The following is a 21,299-nucleotide window of genomic DNA, read 5'->3' on the forward strand; positions in this document are numbered from 1 at the left end:
TGATCACTTCGTTATTAAGTAGTGTATTGTTCAGCCTCCATGTGTTTGTATTTTTTACAGATCTTTTCCTGTAATTGATGTCTAGTCTCATAGAGTTGTGGTCGGAAAAGATACTTGATACGATTTCAATTTTCTTAAATTTACCAAGGCTTGATTTGTGACCCAAGATATGATCTATCCTGGAGAATGTTCCATGAGCACTTGAGAAAAATGTGTATTCTGTGATTTTTGGATTGAATGTCCTATAACTATCAATTAAGTCCATCTTATTTAATTTATCATTTAAAGCTTGCGTTTCCTTATTTATTTTCATTCTGGATGATCTGTCCATTGTTGAAAGTGGGGTGTTAAAGTCCCGTACTATGAATGTGTTACTGTCGATTTCCCCCTTTTTTTTTTAATTTTTTTTTTGTGGTACGTGGGCCTCTCAGTGCTGTGCCCTCTCCCATTGCGGAGCACAGGCTCCGGATGCGCAGGCTCAGCGGCCATGGCTCATGAGCCCAGCCGCTCCGCGGCATGTGGGATCCTCCTGGACCAGAGTATGAACCCATGTCCCCTGCATCAGCAGGCGGACTCTTAACCACTGCGCCACCAGGGAAGCCCCTGTTTCCCCTTTTGTGACTGTTACTATTTGCCTTATGTATTGAGGTGCTCCTGTGTTTTGTGCATAAATATTTACAATTGTTATATCTTCTTGTTGGATTGATCCCTTGATCATTATGTAGTGTCCTTCTTTGTCTCTTGTAATAGTCTTTATTTTAAAGTCTATTTTGTCTGATATGAGAATTGCTACTCCAGCTTTCTTTTGGTTTCTATTTGCATGGAATATCTTTTTCTATCCCCTCACTTTCAGTCTTTATGTGTCCCTGGGTCTGAAGTGTGTCTCTTGTAGACAGCATATATATGGGTCTTGCTTTTATATCCATTCAGCCAGTCTGTGTCTTTTGGTGGGAGCATGTAATCCATTTACATTTAGCGTAGGTATGGATATGTACGTTCCTATTCCCATTTTCTTAATTGTTTTGGGTTTGTTATTGTAGGTGTTTTCCTTCTCTTGTGTTTCTTGCCTATAGAAGTTCCTTTAGCATTTGTTGTAAAGTGGGTTTGGTGGTGCTGAAGTCTCTTAGCTTTTGCTTGTCTGTAAAGGTTTTAATTTCTCCATCAAATCTGAATGAGATCCTTACTGGGTAGAGTAATCTTGGTTGTAGGTTTTTCTCCTTCATCACTTTAAATATGTCCTGCCAGTCCCTTCTGGCTTGCAGAGTTTCTGCTGAAAGCTTAGCTGTTAACCTTAATCGGGATTTCCTTGTGTGTTATTTGTTGTTTTTCCCTTGCTGCTTTTAATATGTTTTCTTTGTATTTAATTTTTGACAGTTTGATTAATATGTGTCTTGGCATGTTTCTCCTTGGATTTATCCTGTATGGGACTCTCTGTGCTTCCTGGACTTGATTATTTCCTTTCCCATATTAGGGAAGTTTTCAACTATAATCTCTTCAGATATTTTCTCAGTCCCTTTCTTTTTCTCTTCTTCTTCTGGGACCCCTATAATTCGAATGTTGGTGCATTTAATGTTGTCCCAGAGGTCTGTGTGACTGTCCTCAGTTCTTTTCATTCTTTTTTCTTTATTCTGCTCTGCAGTAGTTATTTCCACTATTTTATCTTCCAGGTCACTTATCCATTCTTCTGCCTCAGTTATTCTAGTGATCCCTTCTAGAGTATTTTAAATTTCATTTATTGTGTTGTTCATCTTTGCTTGTTTCCTCTTTAGTTCTTCTAGGTCCTTGTTAAATGTTTCTTGCATTTTCTCTATTTCCAAGATTTTGGATCATCTTTACTATCATTATTCTGAATTCTTTTTCAGGTAGACTGCCTATTTCTTCTTCATTTGTTAGGTCTGGTAGGTTTTTATCTTGCTCCTTCATCTGCTGTGTGTTTTTCTGTCTTCTCATTTTGCTTATCTTACTGTGTTTGGGGTCTCCTTTTTGCAGGCTGCAGGCTCGTAGTTCCTGTTATTTTTGGTGTCTGTCCCCAGTGGCTAAGGTTGGTTCAGTGGGTTGTGTAGGCTTCCTGGCGGAGGGGACTAGTGCCTGTGTTATGGTGGATGAGGCTGAATCTTTCTGGTGGGCAGTTCCACGTCTGGTGGTGTGTTTTGGGGTGTCTTTGGCCTCATTATGATTTTAGGCAGCCTCTCTGCCAATGGGTGGGCTTGTGTACCTGTTTTGCTAGTTGTTTGGCATAGTGTGTCCAGCGCTGTAGCTTGCTGGTCGTTGAGTGAAGCTGGGTGTTGATGTTGAGATGGAGATCTCTGGGAGGTTTTCGCCGTTTGATATTACATGGAGCTGGGAGGTCTCTTGTGGACCAGTGTCCTGAAGTTGGCTCTCCCACGTCAGAGGCAGAGCAGTCACTCCTGGCTGCAGCACCAAGAGCCTTTCATCCACATGGCTGCAGAGCTCCCTGAAGCTGCTGCCTGCTCGCTGCCTCTTGAGGTGTGGGGACGTCCCCTCGGATCCCGGTACTCGTTCAGCAGCTTGCGTCACGAGCTTTCAGACTCTGAGCATCTTTTTTTTTTCCCCCAAACTGGGTCCTGAAACCAACTGGAGTTCGAAGAACACATTTTTAAGCTCGTGTATTTTGAAAGAATAAATAAAGCATATATAAGATAGAATTTTCACGAATATTGTTGTTCTAAACCTGGAGATAGTAGTCTGTGCATGTTGACTTTTCCCCCAGCTGTGATCATTTTGACGATTGCAACTAACCCTAGATGTGAGAATTATAATAGCCATATTATAACTATTAAGTCTCCCCCCCCATGCCCAAGGCTCAACTAGTTTATGCCACCCATTTATTATTATAAATCATAAGATATAGAGCCTCCTACTTGTGGTCATATGCCATCATTCTTCAGGTTGCAACTTTTGTTTGCACTCGTTTGTGCAACTTAAACAGAGCAACCTCAGATAAAATTTGAAAGTCTTTAAAATGAAACCTCCTCCTTTACTGCCTTTCCCATAGTGGCACCACCCTCTTTTCCTTCGTGCCTTCTGTTTTGCCATCCTCTTCTGGAGGTTAAATACCTCCATCGTTCCTCACTCTCTTTTTTCAATAGGACTAACAATATGGGATTAATTATTCATACTAACAGTTAATTAATTGCAGCTTGAGACTGAGTTGAGAAAAGGTGAATTCAGCCTAAAGTTAAAATCCCAAGTTTTTAATCTGTTATTATAACATTTAAAAACAGGTTAATTTTTAAAAATTCCCTTGTTAAAGAGATATCTACCATTAGGTGATGGATGACAACACACACACACATACATGGATGACCATGTACACACACATATATGTGTAATTTCCTCACCCCCATCCTGCTGGAGGATGTAAAACCTGAAATAGCAATATTACTGAGCTAAGATTGACATCAAAGTATAGTTTGTCCTTAGGGAAGTTTGGGGGACTTCGGTTTGTATTTAAGCTTTTAGAATGATTAGCAAGAAGGTAAGGGCAGCCTCTTAGCTGGCATAGCTTTTGTTAAAACATAATAGAGATTTTAAAATGAGACACTAATACAGAACTGCTTGTAGCACATTGACTTGTCTGGACAATTTGTTGAGATACACATACACAAAGGATTTTTTAAGCCAAGCAAATTCAGAAATTTCTTGTGAGTTTGTAAATAATAGTAAGTTTCTCCTACCACTTTCACTAACTTTGTGGGTTTTCATGCATAAAATTCTAAATGAGATAAGCCAGTATGCAAACTGTGGAGGACCTGGCTTTTGATAGATTGTTTTAGAGGAATCGAAAGCTGATTATAACAATAGGATGTTGCTAGTATTTAAAAAATATAATGTGAGGTTTTATTTAATGCTTTACTACATTGCTACCTGTTCAGTTTCTGCTATCATGGCCATGTTGATGATTAGCTTCAATTTGGAGCATTACCTATTGTTTCCAAACATATGACTACTTAGGAGTAGGAAGGCGTAGTAAATTGCTAACAGACAAAAAATAGATTAGTCCACACCTTTCAACTTGCTCCCAGAAAGAAAGATAGGGTATGGGTAGACCCAGTCAGAAGCCATTACCCCTGCCTAAGCATAGAGTTAGGGTGAGAGGAATGATAATTAAGGTTTCTCTAGGCCTATGAGATATAACCAAAGACAGCTAGAATTCTTAAGTCGTTGTCTTATCACAAAAGTAAAAAAATTGCCTGGGAATACAGATAAACTGATAACTAAAATCTATGAATATTTACACTTGTAAGTTATAAGTGTTATCTACCAACATATCTATGAACAGTAATCAAATTACATTCAATATATAGTCATTGTGATATATATAAACACTATATATGTAATAGTGTGTGTATATGTATATAATACTATCTACATCTGTATCTATATACACACAAATATTAATAAATATTAATGGACTGCCTCAAAATATCAGTTACATTTCAAGGCATTGGGGATACAGTAATGAACACAAGAGGCAGGGTTCCAGAAGCTCTAGAGAGTCTGACATCCAGTAAAATTAAAACACACACACACACACACACACACACACACACACACACATGCACACACACACATATACACGAAAAATATCAGATAGGAATAAGTTTTTTGAAGAGATTAAAACGTAATGTGATAGAGTTTGAGTTTGAGGGGCTAACTTAGCCTTTGTGACCCAGGAATGTTATTTCTGGGGCGGTGCCATTTAATTTGAAATTTGAATGACAAGAAGGAACCACCATATGCAGATCAGGAGGAAGTACACTTCAGACAGAGGCAACAGCCAATGCAAAAGCCCTAAAATAGGGACAGTCTGGCTTGATAGAGGAACCAAAAGGCCAGCATAGCTGGAGAGTTGCAGGAGGGAAGATTAGATAGCTGAAGTATGAGATGGGGTTGAAATATACGTAGGGGTCTTGTCATGTATTGCAGTGTCAGGGTAAAGTCAAGGGCTTTGAGTTCTAGCATAAGTACAAGAAAAAGCCATCAAAAGGTTTTAAGTAGGGGAAAAACAGGTAAAGAAAATATCGGTAATACCACTAGAAGAAGACAGGGCAGTTATAATCAGTGCCATAGCCCAGGTAAGAGATGCTAGTATCTTATGCCAGGAGGTGGTTGTAATAACACATGCATGTATTCTACTATCTTAGCCCAGTCATTAATTTATAAACCATTCCTGCTGTATTTATTTTCTTTTTTGCTGTTCTAACAGTCAAGGTTTTTTCTTTTCCCCTGGAAACAGGCATCCTTGCCTCATACATACAGATGCTACCTTTGTACAGGTTGTATCTAGGAAATGCTGTTTATCCCACAAACCATTAACAATTATCAAGCAAAACAGGAAATTTTAAAAATACAGAGGTAACAAAATGCTCTGATTTCCAACTTATGCTAAACCTACTCTAATTTGCCTAAGGGATAAGGTCTCCCTTTCTCAAACACATATTTATGTGAACTGGGCGACATACTTACCCTCTGTGGTCCTCAGTTACTGATTTCTGGAACAGTGGCAGTTCCACAGAACCTGGCACACCTCTAAAAGATACTGGCCAAGATAGGGTATGAAAAGTAGATTATGAATGCAAAATTATTACGAAATGTAAAGAATTATCATCATTATAAATAAGATGACTAGCCGTGGGTTAATTATTTTAACCATACTGTATAACTATGCCTCATATATATTTTTTGTTCTTTTTTTCCTCCAGCCTGTTCTCATTGCCTTGCTCATTTTTTCCCCCAAAGGATTTGTTTGTGAATGTTTTCTATGGGGCAAGGGAACATGAGCAGTGTGATAAAAATTGCATTTGAAGTTATAATTTTATTATTGAAACATTTAAAAATATTCCTTGCAAAGAAATATAAGTAAAAACATAAATATGTAGATGCTTCTTCCTTTCTTTCTCCATTTCATTCTATTCTCATTGGATTCTTTCCTTATTAATTTCTTTCCTCTTCAATTCTGATATCTTCATGGACATGAATTGATAATGAAGCAAAGGCTAATATAATAAAGAACTTTGTTAAGATATCTCTAGCCACACACTACCTTGACATAAACATGCTGCTGTTGGTCAATTACCAATCTTTAACAATGTTTATGAGATTGAAATGAAAGAACTAAGTGCCATTGATTGCATAGTTAAAATAATTAAGACAAGACACTATCTGTTGACATGCTCGAGCTGGAAACCTTCAGAAGAGTAGGCAAAATGATTTTTGTTTTGTTTCGTTTTTATGCTGTAGAATACCCTTTGGGTGGTGGGAGGTGAGGGAGAGAGAAGAAAAAGACAAAACTTCCCTCTGTGGAAGTACAAGAAGACTACTGGCGTAGGGAAAACAGAAGATTTTCTTCTCTATGAATAAGCTAATTAATTTGATTGAAAAATGCAACCTGCAGAGAGCAAAAGAGATTTACTGACATTTCTACAAGGACTCATAAAGATAAGCACAGCAAGTTCCATCAACTTCTCTGATAATTGTGGTTAGGACATGCAGGGGGAAACTAAAACCTTTGTGATGGTGAGGGAAAAACAAATGAAAGTAAGTCAGTAAGGAGGCCAAGTGAAGTTGTGTTCTGGTTTACATCAGCAGGAGGAGAGATATGAATAGTCTCTGGGTGAAAATACAAGCCATAACATGGGAAATAATTGTGAATCACCATCAACACTTTGGCTGGAGAGAAAAATATGTCTAACAACTCTGGCTCATCTTTTTTTTTTCTCTCTCTCTCTTTCAAATGTCTGTTCCAACCTGGAAATGAGATAACATATGTGGGAGTGAATAGAGCAAAAGAGTTGCTGAACAAATGGGTGGGTTGTTTTCTCCCAAGTGAAGTGACTAACACATTGTACATGTGAATATCTGAATGAATGGATGAATAAATGAATTAATTTCTTAAGTAGTTTTAATCTGTTAAATGAATTTGTTGCAGTGAACTTTGTTTTTTTTTTTTTTTTTTTTTTTTCGCGGTACGCGGGCCTCTCACTGTTGTGGCATCTCCCATTGTGGAGCACAGGCTCCGGATGCGCAGGCTCAGCGACCGTGGCTCACGGGCCCAGCCGCTCCGCGGCATGTGGGATCTTCCCGGACCGGGGCACGAACCTGCATCCCCTGCATCGGCAGGCGGACTCTCAACCACTGCGCCACCAGGGAAACCCTGCAGTGAACTTTTTAACAGTGTGTAATCTTAGACTCACTTGTCATTTTATATCATGGTTTCATTAATACATATTTTTCTTCTAATCATGTTAAAATAAGAATTCCTTGCAGATTAAGGTGGTTCAGGAGCCACTAGCAGCAACATCACCTGAGACGTAGTCAAAAATGCAGAATCTCAGCCCTCATGCAACAGAATCAGAATCTGTAACTTTATTAGAGCTCAGGTGATTCCTAAGCACCCAATTTTTCTATCAACCGAGGTGGGCCAAACATACTAACTACTTTCTCAGAAGCTCCAGAAATGGTGCTGGTGATGTCACGTTCATTCCTCAAATGTTGACATGGAATAGCAAGATTCTTGTTAAAGAATATAGAATAGAGACAGTGTGAGAGTATTGACAATTCATTATTGGCCTAATAAGCAGCAGTTATTAACATACAGTAAGTTGATCAGGTTTAAATCGGTATGGCCGGCCATGACAATCTTTTCTGTAAACAACACACAGTTAAAATGTGGACAGAGGGTGAGGGCCCGGGTTCAGTCCCTGGTTGGGGAGCTAAAATCCCACAAGCCACGTGGTATGGCCAAAAAAAAAAAAAAATGTGGACACAACTTGTTCCGATAATATAAAGTATGTGACTCTCATAGTTTAAATTATAAATAGGGAAGCCAAATCTCTGGAATTCAGAGAATTGAGAGTTGAGAGTAGCATTTTTTGGAACACTGCTTTTTCAGAAAGATAAATAATGATAATTAGAAAATTAAGCTCGATCATTCATTCATCCATCTAACTAACAATTCTTACCTCCTGTGTTCCCTGCACTGTTTTAGATACTGGGGAAATATCAGTGGACAGAACAGACTAAATCCCTCTCTTATTGAGCATGCCTTGTTCGTGGGAGGAGACAGACAATTAAAAAATATGTAAAATATGTATATCATAGCAGATGGCATTAAATGATAAAAAGGGGGGAAAAAGGCAGGGGATAGATTTAGAGAGTGAAACGTTGTGTTACTGTGGGTACATGGTCAGTTAGGGAAGGCCTCCCTGATGAGGTAATATTTAAGAAGAGGCCTAAACGAAGGGAGGGAATGTCCATGCTAATAGCTGTGCCAAAGGGAAGCAAATGGCAAGATCTCAAGGTAGGAGTGAGCTCGGCATGTTTGAGAAACAATGTGTCAGGTAAAGTGTTGCTATTCTCATTTATGGCTAGAAAACTGATTCAAATTAAATCAGTGGACTGTCTCAACAGGAGCAGATTTAATGGAAGTTGACATTTTTATAATCTTAATTCTGGTATTTCTGATTGGAAAAGTATACATTTTTGTACTATATTGTCTGATTGATAAGTGATATTATTTATGCATTCAATTAATATTTATTGTATGTCTAGTGTATGCCAGATATTATATAGTGACATAATTTTTGAAGTTGAGAGTGGGTTTTTATTGCATAAATTAATATGATCTTAGAGTGTCAACATACCCCATTTTTACTAGAGATAATTTAAACAGACTTCCAATCGTATTTAAGAGTCACCTTTGGTTTGTGATGACATCTGAGAGTTTCTTCACCCACTTTGTAAGTATTTAATCAGGAAGATTGAATTGAGTGTTGCCATAGTGTATTTGCCACAAGAATCTGTTGCATCCAACCATGCAGCTTCTTTATTATGTTACTGTTACTATATTGAATTTATGCTGTCAAAATGCAAATGAATTTGTTTGCATTTTGAACTTTAATATTGCTCTGGATAGTTGAAGAATCTCAGTAATTAAACTGTTGTTAAGCTATATGGATGGAGGAATAAAATAGCATCAAGATCCAAGTGGAAAGGAAAGTTTGGTTTGATTTTGTTCTCAGAGACATTAAACACTAATTCACTTTTGAGATTTATTATAAAAACCCCCGGTAGTTCTACATGATGTATGCCCCTCTTCCGTTCCAGTTGAGGGAAGTGGCTGAGGTAGCATCATCCCCTGGCCCTTGCTTCTCTGTTGTCACTGGGAAAGTGGCCCCATTCATGGCTACTTTAGTCTTGGGGGATTGCTAGGTGCTTCATGTGACAGAGCTCCCTTTTGGAGGTGAGGTGGCAGAAATCAGGACCCAGGAATGGCCCAAGTTGGGGCCCCAATAAGTGACCCTCTACACCTTAAGCTGGTTTACCAACATCATCCTCAGGATACGGGTGAGCCAGGACCACATGGGCCTCCTCTTTACTCAGAGTTACTGGCAAATAAGAAGACAGACATTCCTGGAACTCATTTGTTAATTCGGTAAATCCCAGCACAATCCAAAAAAAAAAAAAAAAACAGTGGTGCATTTTTGTTTCACAGAGTCCTTTTTGAACACAATACTGTTTTTCATATTCCATTCAGTGGAAAAATAAATACTAAATAAATACGTTTGATTTTGAGGGAGGATCGAAAGTTTCATTTCTGTTGTTGGAAGAGAAACTTTGCAGGTGAGTTCTTTCTAAAATATTTATTGTGAGGCTGTAGAATAAAAACTGTGGCCTCCACTACCAGGCTGCAGGATATAATAGAATGGTAAGTGTGAGAATTAGTGGGAGCTTTCGAAAAATGTGCCTGACCTGTTCTCCTTGCTTTCTTCCCTGGCCCAAGATGTCAGTGTACCGATTGGTGGGAGTGGTGGTGTTGTAGAGAAGAGCATGGACACATCTGTTTTGGGGAAAAAAAAAAGAAACTCTTCATATGATTCTGTTAGACCGTTGCCTCACTTCATTCTCCAATGGAAACTCCTACTACACTAGTGCCTAAGATTTAGAGACAGAAGACCACTGTCTAGTGTCAGGCTTTGCAACTGGGTCTTTTAAGGTGTGGTTAGGAGTTGGAGGAAAGAGGATGACCTTTTTAAGGCAAAGAGGTGCAGGGGAGCAGAAGGGATTAAGCACCTGCACAGGTTCTGATGATAGACTTTAAGACATTTAGTATGGGAACTGGCAGAAATTGGTGGTGGAGGTGGTGACAGTAAAGGTGGTCAAGTAGAAGTGACAGTGATGGTGAAAGTCTTATGCATTTGGGAGTCATTACTTTATTGGATTCTTAGTTTTAAGCCTTATGTTTCACAGGGCATTCAGTGACCTTTGATAAATGTTCTAAGCCTTGAGAGTTGAAAAATACTCATGTGCTTTATATGGCCCATTCATTACTGCCGGACAACAGAAACCCTTTATGTATTTGTACATATGTGACTGAAAGTTTTCTTGAATTTATCAATATTGTTTTTCTGTTTTAAAGCAATGTTTGTTTTTTTTGCCTGAAATATATCAGATTTTCTGTTTCTTACATTTAATGAAACATTATAAATATTTAAAATGTCTGGTCATTCATTTTACTTGGTCACCATATGTTTGACGGGAACCGGGTCTCAAAGTGTATGGTGGTTTCTGTCATTAACGTAAACCTCATAATGTCCCCTTGTTTTGGTGAGAAGAAAGAGTAAAATTATCTATTAATGACAAAAATCTAGAAAATCCCAGTAAATGACCTTCTTTTTTCTTCTATTTTTCCTTCTTGATAATCACTGAAATAAATGAAATGAGGAATAGATACAAAAGTTATCTCTAAAAAAGTATCATTTGTACAGGTAATATAGCATAATGGTGAAGCAGACCCCAGGGCCACAATACCTGATTCCCACTTTCCCACCTCCCCTTGCTTGCCTTTTGACTCAGGTAAACCTTTGTTCCCTCATTGGTAAATTGGGGCTAATATCAGTTCCTGCATCATTAGGATTAATTACAGTAATACTTTTATTGTCTGACAAATGATGAATATAATTTTTTACTCACAAATAAAATTTTATTTATAAGTCCCAAATTGTGCAAGGTCAGAATTACTATTTAATAGATAGTGTACTACTTATAAAGTATTATTAGTTTATAAATAATTGGGTAAAGACATTTTTATTCACCATAAACTTACGTCCATATTATCTCCATGCCTCTGGTTAATAAAGTGGCCATGCTGCCTGCGGTCAGCTACCAAAACATTTGCCACTTGTGATCATCCCAGGACTGATGTAAATATTATGCCTGAGTCCTGAGAACCAATACAATAATTTTCAACCCTGGGTGTTCATTGGAATCACCTGGCTAGAGATAAATTCCACTAATTCACCTTTATGTGATAATTTGAATAAAAACTGGACTTAAACATCACCTTCAATGGCCACTTTATTAATAGAGTAAATGAAATAAAAACCCATATATGGGGATTTATAGGGTTTATATAGCTACACGTTTAAGCATATGTCAGCATTCTTGGAGCATCTGGTTGCGTGTAAGCAATTCCTCAGGTAAAATCAGAACTCTATAATCTATTCATTAAAACCATTTTGCTAAGATTTTCAAGCCAACAGTTTAAATAAGTGAATAAATTAATTTTAGTTTTTATCAGTGTGATTTTAGTTACTAAATGGCATGTAGTTTAAAAATGTTAATTCAGTTTCTCTAATTCACACTGGCCAACTATATGTTTTATTGACAACTTAAATCATGAGATTGTATTGTGAATTTATAACATGTTAATTGAACATCGCTGGTGATTCTTTTGTAATCTAGAAATTCACAATAATACTTTACCTTCTTCTGTTAGTTGTATTTCTTCTTTAAGAATTGCATATAAACAAATAATTATGAAGTCTAGGAAATTGGGCTTCAGAACTTGTCTTCCTAAAGGGTTTACCATTCTTGGTAATTTTGTAATTTTTAACTGTAATCCTCTAGGATTTATAAAGTCTGTACTTTTACATACATGATTAATTTTTTGTAAGTATTTTTACATCTTTTTTATAATATATTAACATAAAGTCCAAGAAACACTCTTAAGAGTATCAAATATAGGCTGAAATTAATAAAAACATGTACAATTTTGGCATTTATAAGTTTGTGTCTAGAGAATGGAAATATCAAAAATTGCTGTTCATATTTATTGCTAGATTCCTTAACTCAGAATATCATTCCTTATAAATATTGCATTGCATAAAGAAATGGTATGGTAAAGACTTCAAATAAGGATTTTTGCTGTTGTAAATCCAATTATCTCTTGGTTTAGAGTTGTGCTAATACTGTAGCCAGTAGCCACATGTAGCTATTTAATTGAAATTAAATTATTATAGTTAAGTATAGGTAAAATTTCAGTTTCTCAGTCACACTAGCCATATCTCAAGTGCACAGTAACCACTCATGGCTATAGTGGCTACAGTATTGGAGAGTGCGGATCTACAAAATTTACATTATTGTAGAAGATTCTGGACAGTACTGGTTGGGGAATAAATGCTTTCCCAGGGTCCAACAGCATCTCTGTAAAGCAGATCCTATGTTTGCATTGATTTCTTTCATGTTAAGGAAGCTAATGTTCCTGCCGTGGGTGTGAGGTGAGAGACAGATCTCCAATGAAATTATTTAAAAAACGGTATACCTTAAGATGCCTTTTACTGTAACTAACAAATAGCTCAACTCAAAGTGGTTTGCAGCATTGCTCCTTAAAGTGTGATCCATGCACCAGCGACATTGGCATCCCCTGGGCATTTGTTAGAAATGAAGAATCTCAGCCCTCTTCTCAGACCCACTGACTTAGAATCCGTAATAAGACACACTCACCACATGAGTCATATACACATTAAAGTTTGGGAAGCAATGGTTAAAACAATAAGGATATCTATTATCTTATTACAGTAAATTTACAGGTCGGGTGACTCGAGACCATTAAGTCTGTGACTCAGTTGTGCCATCAGAGTCCTAGCTTCTTTCAGTGTATTGGTTTTGCTAGTCTCCCTCTGTCCACCTATGCTTTTTACAATTGGAAGTTGGCTGCAGCAGTTCATAGTATCATATCCTGCATCCTTCTGCCTCTAGACTTTGTCAGGACCATCTCCTGTCTGGAGCTATTTTATTACAATTTGCCTACCTCCTCTCTCAAGTGCCAGTCATATTTATGCTCCATTCTCCTTTTGATTTTATGTCCTTTTCTAAATGACCACTTGAAAACCATAAATTGAAACCAAGAAAAATGCAAACTCTTTCCTTGCCTGTGGGTGGTAGATTTTTATTTTATGAATTTGATAAATTTCCCTAATTTATTTGCATCTTGAGAATGTTAGTTGGAAATGTGGACTGACTTTCTCATTTTAATAGTATTTTAGGTTGAACAAAATGAAATTGTCATTTTCATGGAATAAAAACCTCAAGTACCAGCAACTTCATATGACCCAACCTAATATAACATTTTATCCATGAAGAAGGAAAATAATTCAAGGTTAAGAGCACAGACTTGAGTCACAGCTTACCATTTATATACAGACTTAACATGTCTGTGAGACACGTTGGGCAAGTTCTTTAACCTTTCCAAGTTACAGTGTCCTCAGAAATAAAATAACAGTATTAGCTACCTCATTAGGTGATAATGAGAACCAAATGTAATTATTGAGTGATTTTCAAAGACAAGTTAATCATGCTCCACCTTCACAATTTCTTTCATTTCTGCACTTGTCTTTATCATTATACATTAAATACTTTCCCTTAAAATAATCATTTTTTTACTTAATTTTTACTTAATTTTCATCCTAAGCTATATGATTTCATATATACATTAAAATCATATGTATATACACACTATAGATAAATATATATGTACACACACATAAGCTCTGTGTGTGTGTACACACACTCATGTGCGTGCACTAAGACATCCCCCAAGGGGATAGGATGATGCTATTGGTTCAGGAGCCACACTTTGAGAACCATTGGTCTAGAGAGGAAAAGCAGGGATCTATTTGTCTGGGAAACACTGATGTAATTGTACCAGTCATTAAAATATTGAACCACACAGGCTGCACACCAAGTGTCCCCATACAACATCTGCCACCCAGTTATGCCGGCCCCTTCTCCAAGAACCTTCAATTACACATTCCTACATTCCACCTATAAAAGATGCAATACCTGACAAAGTGTTATTGATATATCCATTCTTACTGGTTAGTCTCTGACTCCAGGTTTATAAGATGAAACCACTATTAAACATAAAAGATTATTTGAGGTTCAGACTTCAGATTTTCAGGCAGAGCTCAAGAAATTTCCCAGAACCCATGGATTAGTGTAGGGTATGACATTGTATAACTCTCCCACACCTTATATCGTCAAGCTGTATCGGCCTTCCTGGTCCTTTCTGATGCCTCAGGACGTTTGCACAGGTGATTTCTTCTATTTAGAAAGTGTTTACCCCTTCCTCTTCACTACTTCCTCTTACTTCAGACTTTAGAGTTATTCAGATATTAGTGCTTCAGAAAAGCCTTTCCTTACCTCATAGACTCAGTTCAGTTACTCTCATTTCATAGCATGATCACAATTACAATTAACTAATGGCCTAATGAGCTATATATTATCTGTGGCCCCCATCCTCAGAATGTAAGATCTGTGACTGTAAGGGGCTGTGTGGGTCTTTCTCACCTCTCCATTCATAATATCTAAGTACTCAATAATTTTACATTTAATAAGTGTGTGACTCAGTTTTTTAAGTCTCAACCCTCAGGCTATGTGTTGTGTAATGACACCATTCATAATGAGCCCAGGTCAACTTGGAGCTGCTTTTATGTCTCCTCTGAATGTATATAAATCTAATTATAATGATTTCCTTGTACTATTATAATTGTTGATGTATGAATTTCCATAAAGGTCTCTAAGCTACTTGAATATAAGGATATTTTCTTTTGTCTGTTCCTAACAAACAGGAGTTTCCAGCACAGATATGGAACTCAGTGAATATTTGTTGAATGAAACGTCTGTCCAAAAGTAAAAATATATATATATATATATATATATTTTTAAATGAAATCCCTTATTAACACTAACACATGTGTCTTAGACTTGAAACATTTCTTCAAGTATAAGTAATAATGTGGGATTTTTTCTTTAGTTTATACATTGTGAGATTTTTAGCTCAATGTAACAACAAACAGGGCAGGAAAAACAACAAACACAAGGAATGATATTGCAGCCAATTCTCATGAAATCTTATTAAGTCAGTTCTCAAGGGATAGACTAAACCAATAAAGTAAAAGATTTATATACCTTGCAATGTCAGGATGGTGTTCATTGTCTAAGAGACTTAAACTAGCAACTTTTGAGTTTTTGCTTCCACTTAAATGGATGCTTCATCTATGTTGTTTCCCATAAAAATAAAACATCTACTTCTTGTGTTTGATAAATGAAAGCTTGTTCTCATAGACTTTTGATTACAGTGTGCCTCAGGGGACATGTGTCTCTATAAGGTTAAAGGTGTAATGGTAAATTGTATAATCTAAATTATTTTAAAACACTCTCAGTTATGTGAGTATTTTGTATGTTTAAACATGCAGACTATTGGAAATTTCTTGTAAAGATTTTATAAATCAGAATAATAAATTTATAACTGGAATTATGTCCTCTTTATTGATATAAAGAGATCAGTGTGCAGTATACTATGGTTTTCAAAAATGCTTTAAACATGCCTTCATGAAGAATATTTACCTTAAAACAGGTACTAATACTTCTCATTTGAGTATCAACTTTTTGTTGAATTAATGGATGAAATAACCTAATTTTTTTTTCCTCTTTGGGGCATTTTATGGTTTTATTTATTTACTTTTTATTTTTTAACATCTTTATGTTTAACATCTTTACTGGAGTATAATTGCTTTACAATGGTGTGTTAGTTTCTGCTTTACAACAACATGAATCAGTTATATATATACATATGTTCCCATATCTCTTCCGTCTTGCGTCTCCCTCCCTATCCCACCCCTCCAGGCTGTCACAAAGCACTGAGCTGATCTCCCTGTGCTATGCAGCTGCTTCCCACTGGCTAACTACCTTACGTTTGGTAGTGTATACATGTCCATGCCTCTCTCGCGCTTTGTCACAGCTTACCCTTCCCCCTCCCCATATTCTCTAGTAGGTCTGTGTCTTTATTCCTCTTTTACCCCTAGGTTTTTCATGACATTTTTTTCCTTAAATTCCATATATATGTGTTAGCATACGGTATTTGTCTCTCTCTTTCTGACTTACTTCACTCTGTATGACAGACTCTAGGTCTATCCACTTCATTACAAATAGCTCAATTTCGTTTCTTTTTATGGCTGAGTAATATTCCATTGTATATATACGGCACATCTTCTTTATCCATTCATCTGATGATGGACACTTAGGTTGTTTCCATCTCCGGGCTATTGTAAATGGAGCTGCAGTGAACATTTTGGTACATGACTCTTTTTGAATTATGGTTTTCTCAGGGTATATGCCCAGTAGTGGGATTGCTGGGTCATATGGCAGTTCTATTTGTAGTTTTTTAAGGAACCTCCATACTGTTCTCCATAGTGGCTGTAGCAATTTACATTCCCACCAACAGTGCAAGAGGGTTCCCTTTTCTCCACACGCTCTCCAGCATTTATTGTTTCTAGATTTTTTGAGGATGGCCATTCTGACCGGTATGAGATGATATCTCATTGTAGTTTTGATTTGCATTTCTCTAATGATTAATGATGTTGAGCATTCTTTCATGTTTTTGTTGGCAGTCTGTATATCTTCTTTGGAGAAATGTCTATTTAGGTCTTCTGCCCATTTTTGGATTGGGTTGTTTGTTATTAAGCTGCATGAGCTGCTTCTAAATTTTGGAGATTAATCCTTTGTCAGTTGCTTCATTTGCAAATATTTTCTCTTATTCTGAGGGTTGTCTTTTGCTCTTGTTTATGGTTTCCTTTGCTGTGCAAAAGCTTTGAAGTTTCATTAGGTCCCATTTGTTTATTATTTTTGTTTTCGTTTCCATTTCTCTAGGAGGTGGGTCAAAAAGGATCTTGCTGTGATTTATGTCATAGAGTGTTCTGCCTATGTTTTCCTCTAAGAGTTTGATAGTGTCTGGCCTTACATTTAGGTCTTTAATCCATTTTGAGCTTATTTTTGTGTATGGTGTTAGGGAGTGATCTAATCTCTTACTTTTACATGTGCCTGTCCAGTTTTCCCAGGACCACTTATTGAAGAGGCTGTCCTTTCTCCACTGTACATTGCTGCCTCTTTTGTCAAAGATAAGGTGGCCATATGTGCGTGGGTTTATTTCTGGGTGTTCTATCCTGTTCCATTGATCTATCTTTCTGTTTTTGTGCCAGTACCATACTGTCTTGATTAATGTAGCTTTGTTGTATAGTCTGAAGTCAGGAAGCCTGATTCCTCCAGCTCCATTTTTTGTTCTCAAGATTGCTTTGGCTCTTCGGGGTCTTTTGTGTTTCCATACAAATTGTGAAATTTTTTGTTCTAGTTCTGTGAAAAATGCCAGTGGTAGTTTGATAGGGGTTGCATTGAATCAAATTCTGTCAAACATTTAGAGAAGAGCTAACACCCATCCTTCTCAAACTCTTCCTAAATATAGCAGAGGGAGGAACACTCCCAAACTCATTCTATGAGGCCACCATCACCCTGATACCAAAACCAGACAAGGATGTCACAAAGAAAGAAAATTACAGGCCAATATCACTGATGAACATAGATGCAAAAATCCTCAACAAAATACTAGCAAACAGAATGCAACAGCACATTAAACGGATCATACACCATGATCAAGTGGGGTTTATTTCAGGAATGCAAGGATTCTTCAATATACGCAAATCAATCAACGTGATACACCATATTAACAAATTGAAGGAGAAAAACCATATGATCATCTCGAGATGCAGAGAAAGCTTTTGACAAAATTCAACACCCATTTATGATAAAAACCGTGCAGAAAGTAGGCACAGAGGGGACTTTCCTCAACATAATAAAGGCCATATATGACAAACCCACAGCCAACATCGTCCTCAATGGTGAAAAACTGAAAGCATTTCCACTAAGATCAGGAACAAGACAAGGTTGCCACTCTCACCATTCTTATTCAACATAGTTTTGGAAGTTTTAGCCACAGCAATCACAGAAGAAAAGGAAATAAAAGGATTCCAAATTGGAAAAGAAGAAGTAAAGCTGTCACTGTTTGCAGATGACATGGTATTATACATAGAGAATCCCAAAGATGCTACCAGAAAACTACTAGAGCTAATGAATGAATTTGGTAAAGTAGCAGGATACAAAATTAATGCACAGAAATCTCTGGCATTCCTATACACTAATGATGAAAAATCTGAAAGTGAAATCAAGAAAACACTCCCATTTACCACTGTAACAGAAAGAATAAAATATCTAGGAATAAACCTACCTAAGGAGACAAAAGGCCTATATGCAGAAAATTATAAGACACTGATGAAAGAAATTAAAGATGATACAAATAGATGGAGAGATATACCATGTTCTTGGATTGGAAGAATCAACATTGTGAAATAACCTAAATTTTACCTTTCATCCTCACCATGAAATTGTGTGATTGATAGGCAAGATATTGTCTCACGTCCCTGATGCCGGTATTCAAATTGAGAACGTTTAAGAAGTTAGTTCTAGGGCATATAGCCAGGCTGTGAACCAAAACCAAGCCTTTGGACTTTAAATCCATTACCCATTGGTAATAGGTAATTACATTACCCTGTTTTTTTGGGGAAAAAAAACAAAAATGCATTCTTTGACTTATCTACTTCTACATAACAAATGACTCCAAAACTTAGTGGCTTAATACAAAAGTTTATAATTATATCGTGATTCTGTAGATCAGGAGTATGGGCAGGGCTCATCTAGGTTGTTGTTCTGCAATTGTGGTATGACTGGGGTCACTCATTGGGCTTCATCAGGAAGCTCAACTTCTAAGAGAGCATTTTATCCTCCAGAGTTACTTTCAAGATGGTCTCTAATCATTCAGTGGTCTAGCTTGGGCTTCCTTACAGCATGGCAGCTGGGTTCCAACAGAGAGAATACAAAAGCTACCTGTTCTCTTACAGCTTATGCTTGGAACTCGTATAGCGTCACTTCTGCCACATTCTGTTGGTCAGAACAAATCACAAGGCCACTCCATATTCATGAGCATGGAAAATGGACTCCATATCTTGATGGCATGACAAAGAATTTTGTGGCCGTCTTTTATCACCACACATAGTAAAATTAAAATAATGGATATATAGACAAATGATTGCCAGGATATACTACTAACTCAGTTACCAGAGATGGCTCACACTTTATTTAGCATGTTCACATTTAGTTAGCTATGTGAAACTTTCTAAAAATTGGGATGTATGAACTATAATAAGTTAAAGAAAGAATAACTTCAGAGGTGATTGATTATGGGCTTTATTTACCTTCCTTCTTAATGTCCAATGATGCCAAACCATGTGAACACACATTTAGTTATAAATGTCAATAGTTTTACCTAGTAATAGGTTTAATAATAGTAAGTAAAGTTGTTTTGACAGAGGCAATAATAGGCGTCTTTCAAATTTTCAGTTTGCATAAAGTTCTAATGGATCTCCAGAATCAGCAACTGAAAGAGTTACATGACTGGCTAACAAAAACAGAAGAGAGAACAAGGAAAATGGAAAAAGAACCCTTTGGACCTGATCTTGAGGACCTAAAACGCCAAGTACAACAACATAAGGTTAGTATATTTTATGCTATTTGTTTTCATCTGAAAAACTAAGTGTATATGTGTATTACGTACATACACATGCCATGGTTTACAGATGAGAAAGAATTAAAGCTTCAATTGAGAAGAGTTTTAAAATAATTCTTACCTAATACTTTTTGCGATGTTTACTTTTTCAAATACAAAATAGCTAGGCATTTCATATTTGAAAAAAATCAAATATATTCCTGGAAGAGGACAATGCCGGCTATGTGATTTATTAAAGTTTTGGTTCCTTAGAAGAGGGCCTCTGTAGGGATTACCTGCAAAGCAAATTTAAGTAATAAGGCAAGATTTTTTAAACATGGCTTTACATTTGATTCATAAGGTCTTAGAGCAGGCCAAGCTTGATGAAAAATGAACATCTGTAACATTGCTTTCATATAAAATATAGCATCTAATAATTTTAATATTTCCATCTTACCTTTCTTCAGTTTATTTGTACACTTACAGTTATGCTCCCTGGTTTCCAGAAAGTATTTATTGTTTCTGTGATTAGAATTTCTACAGAAATATTTTTCTTTTCAGCTTCCATTTTTTAATTGAGGAATAACTGACATATGACATTATATTCATTTCAGGTGTGCAACAGAATGATTCAATATTTGTATATACTGCAAAATGACCACCACAATAAGTCTAGTTAACATCCACCACCATATAAAGTTAGAATTTTTTTTCTTGTGAAGAGAGCTTTTAATATTTACTTTCTTGTCAAATTTTAAATATGCACTATAATATTATTGATTATAGTTACCATGTTCTACATTACACCCCCATGACTTACTTATTTTGTAACTGCAAGTTTGTACCTCTTCACCCCATTCATCCATTTCACCCAGTCCCCAAGCCCCCTCCCCTCTGGCAACCACCATTCTGTTCTCTGCATCTGTAAGTTTTGTTTTGTTTGTTTGTTTGTAATGGTTTTTAGATTCCACATATACTTGAAATCATACAGTGTTTGTTTTTGTCTAACTTATTTTGCTTACCATAATTCCCTCAAGGTCCATCCAATTTGTCACAAACAGCCAAGATTTTATTATTTTTTATGTGTTTTTATGGAATATATACAACATTCCAATGTATATATACACCACACTTTCTTTATCCATTCATCCATCAATAGACACTAAGGTTGTTTCCATGTCTTGGCTATTGTAAATAATGCTGCACTGAACATGGGGGTGCAGATATCTTTTCGAGGTAGTATTTTTTTTTTCTTCAGATAAATATCCAGAAGTGGAATTGCTGGATCATATGTAAGTTTTATTTTTAATTTTTTGGAGAACAACCATACTGTTTTCTACAGTGGCCGTACTAGTTTACATTCCCACCAACAGTGCATGAGGATCCCCCTTTCTCTACATTCTCCCCAACACTTGTTATTTCTTGTCTTTTTGATAATAGTGGTTTTGACTTTGCATTTCCCTGATTAGTGATGTTGAGCATCTTTTCATGTGCCTTTTGGCCACTCATATGTTTTCTTTGGAAAAATATCCAGTTCCTCTGAACATTTTTTAATCAGATTTTT

The 21,299-nt window shown here is 36.6% G+C and overlaps 1 protein-coding gene across 1 annotated transcript in view; it reads left to right on the top strand.

The window, feature by feature from the left end:
* Window positions 1-21,299, top strand: part of LOC149744369 (dystrophin-like) — a 255,473-nt gene that overhangs the window by 217,727 nt on the left and 16,447 nt on the right. Inside the window, exon 9 of the mRNA XM_089904939.1 lies at window positions 19,591-19,741. Within this exon, the coding sequence (XP_089761065.1) occupies window positions 19,591-19,741 (151 nt within the window). The remainder of the gene's footprint in view (window positions 1-19,590; window positions 19,742-21,299) is intronic.

This window comes from Delphinapterus leucas, chromosome X (genome assembly GCF_059928025.1).
Source record: "Delphinapterus leucas isolate spDelLeu-1000000601 "Yukka" chromosome X, BTC_Dleu_Yukka2, whole genome shotgun sequence".
Lineage (NCBI taxonomy): Eukaryota > Metazoa > Chordata > Mammalia > Artiodactyla > Monodontidae > Delphinapterus > Delphinapterus leucas.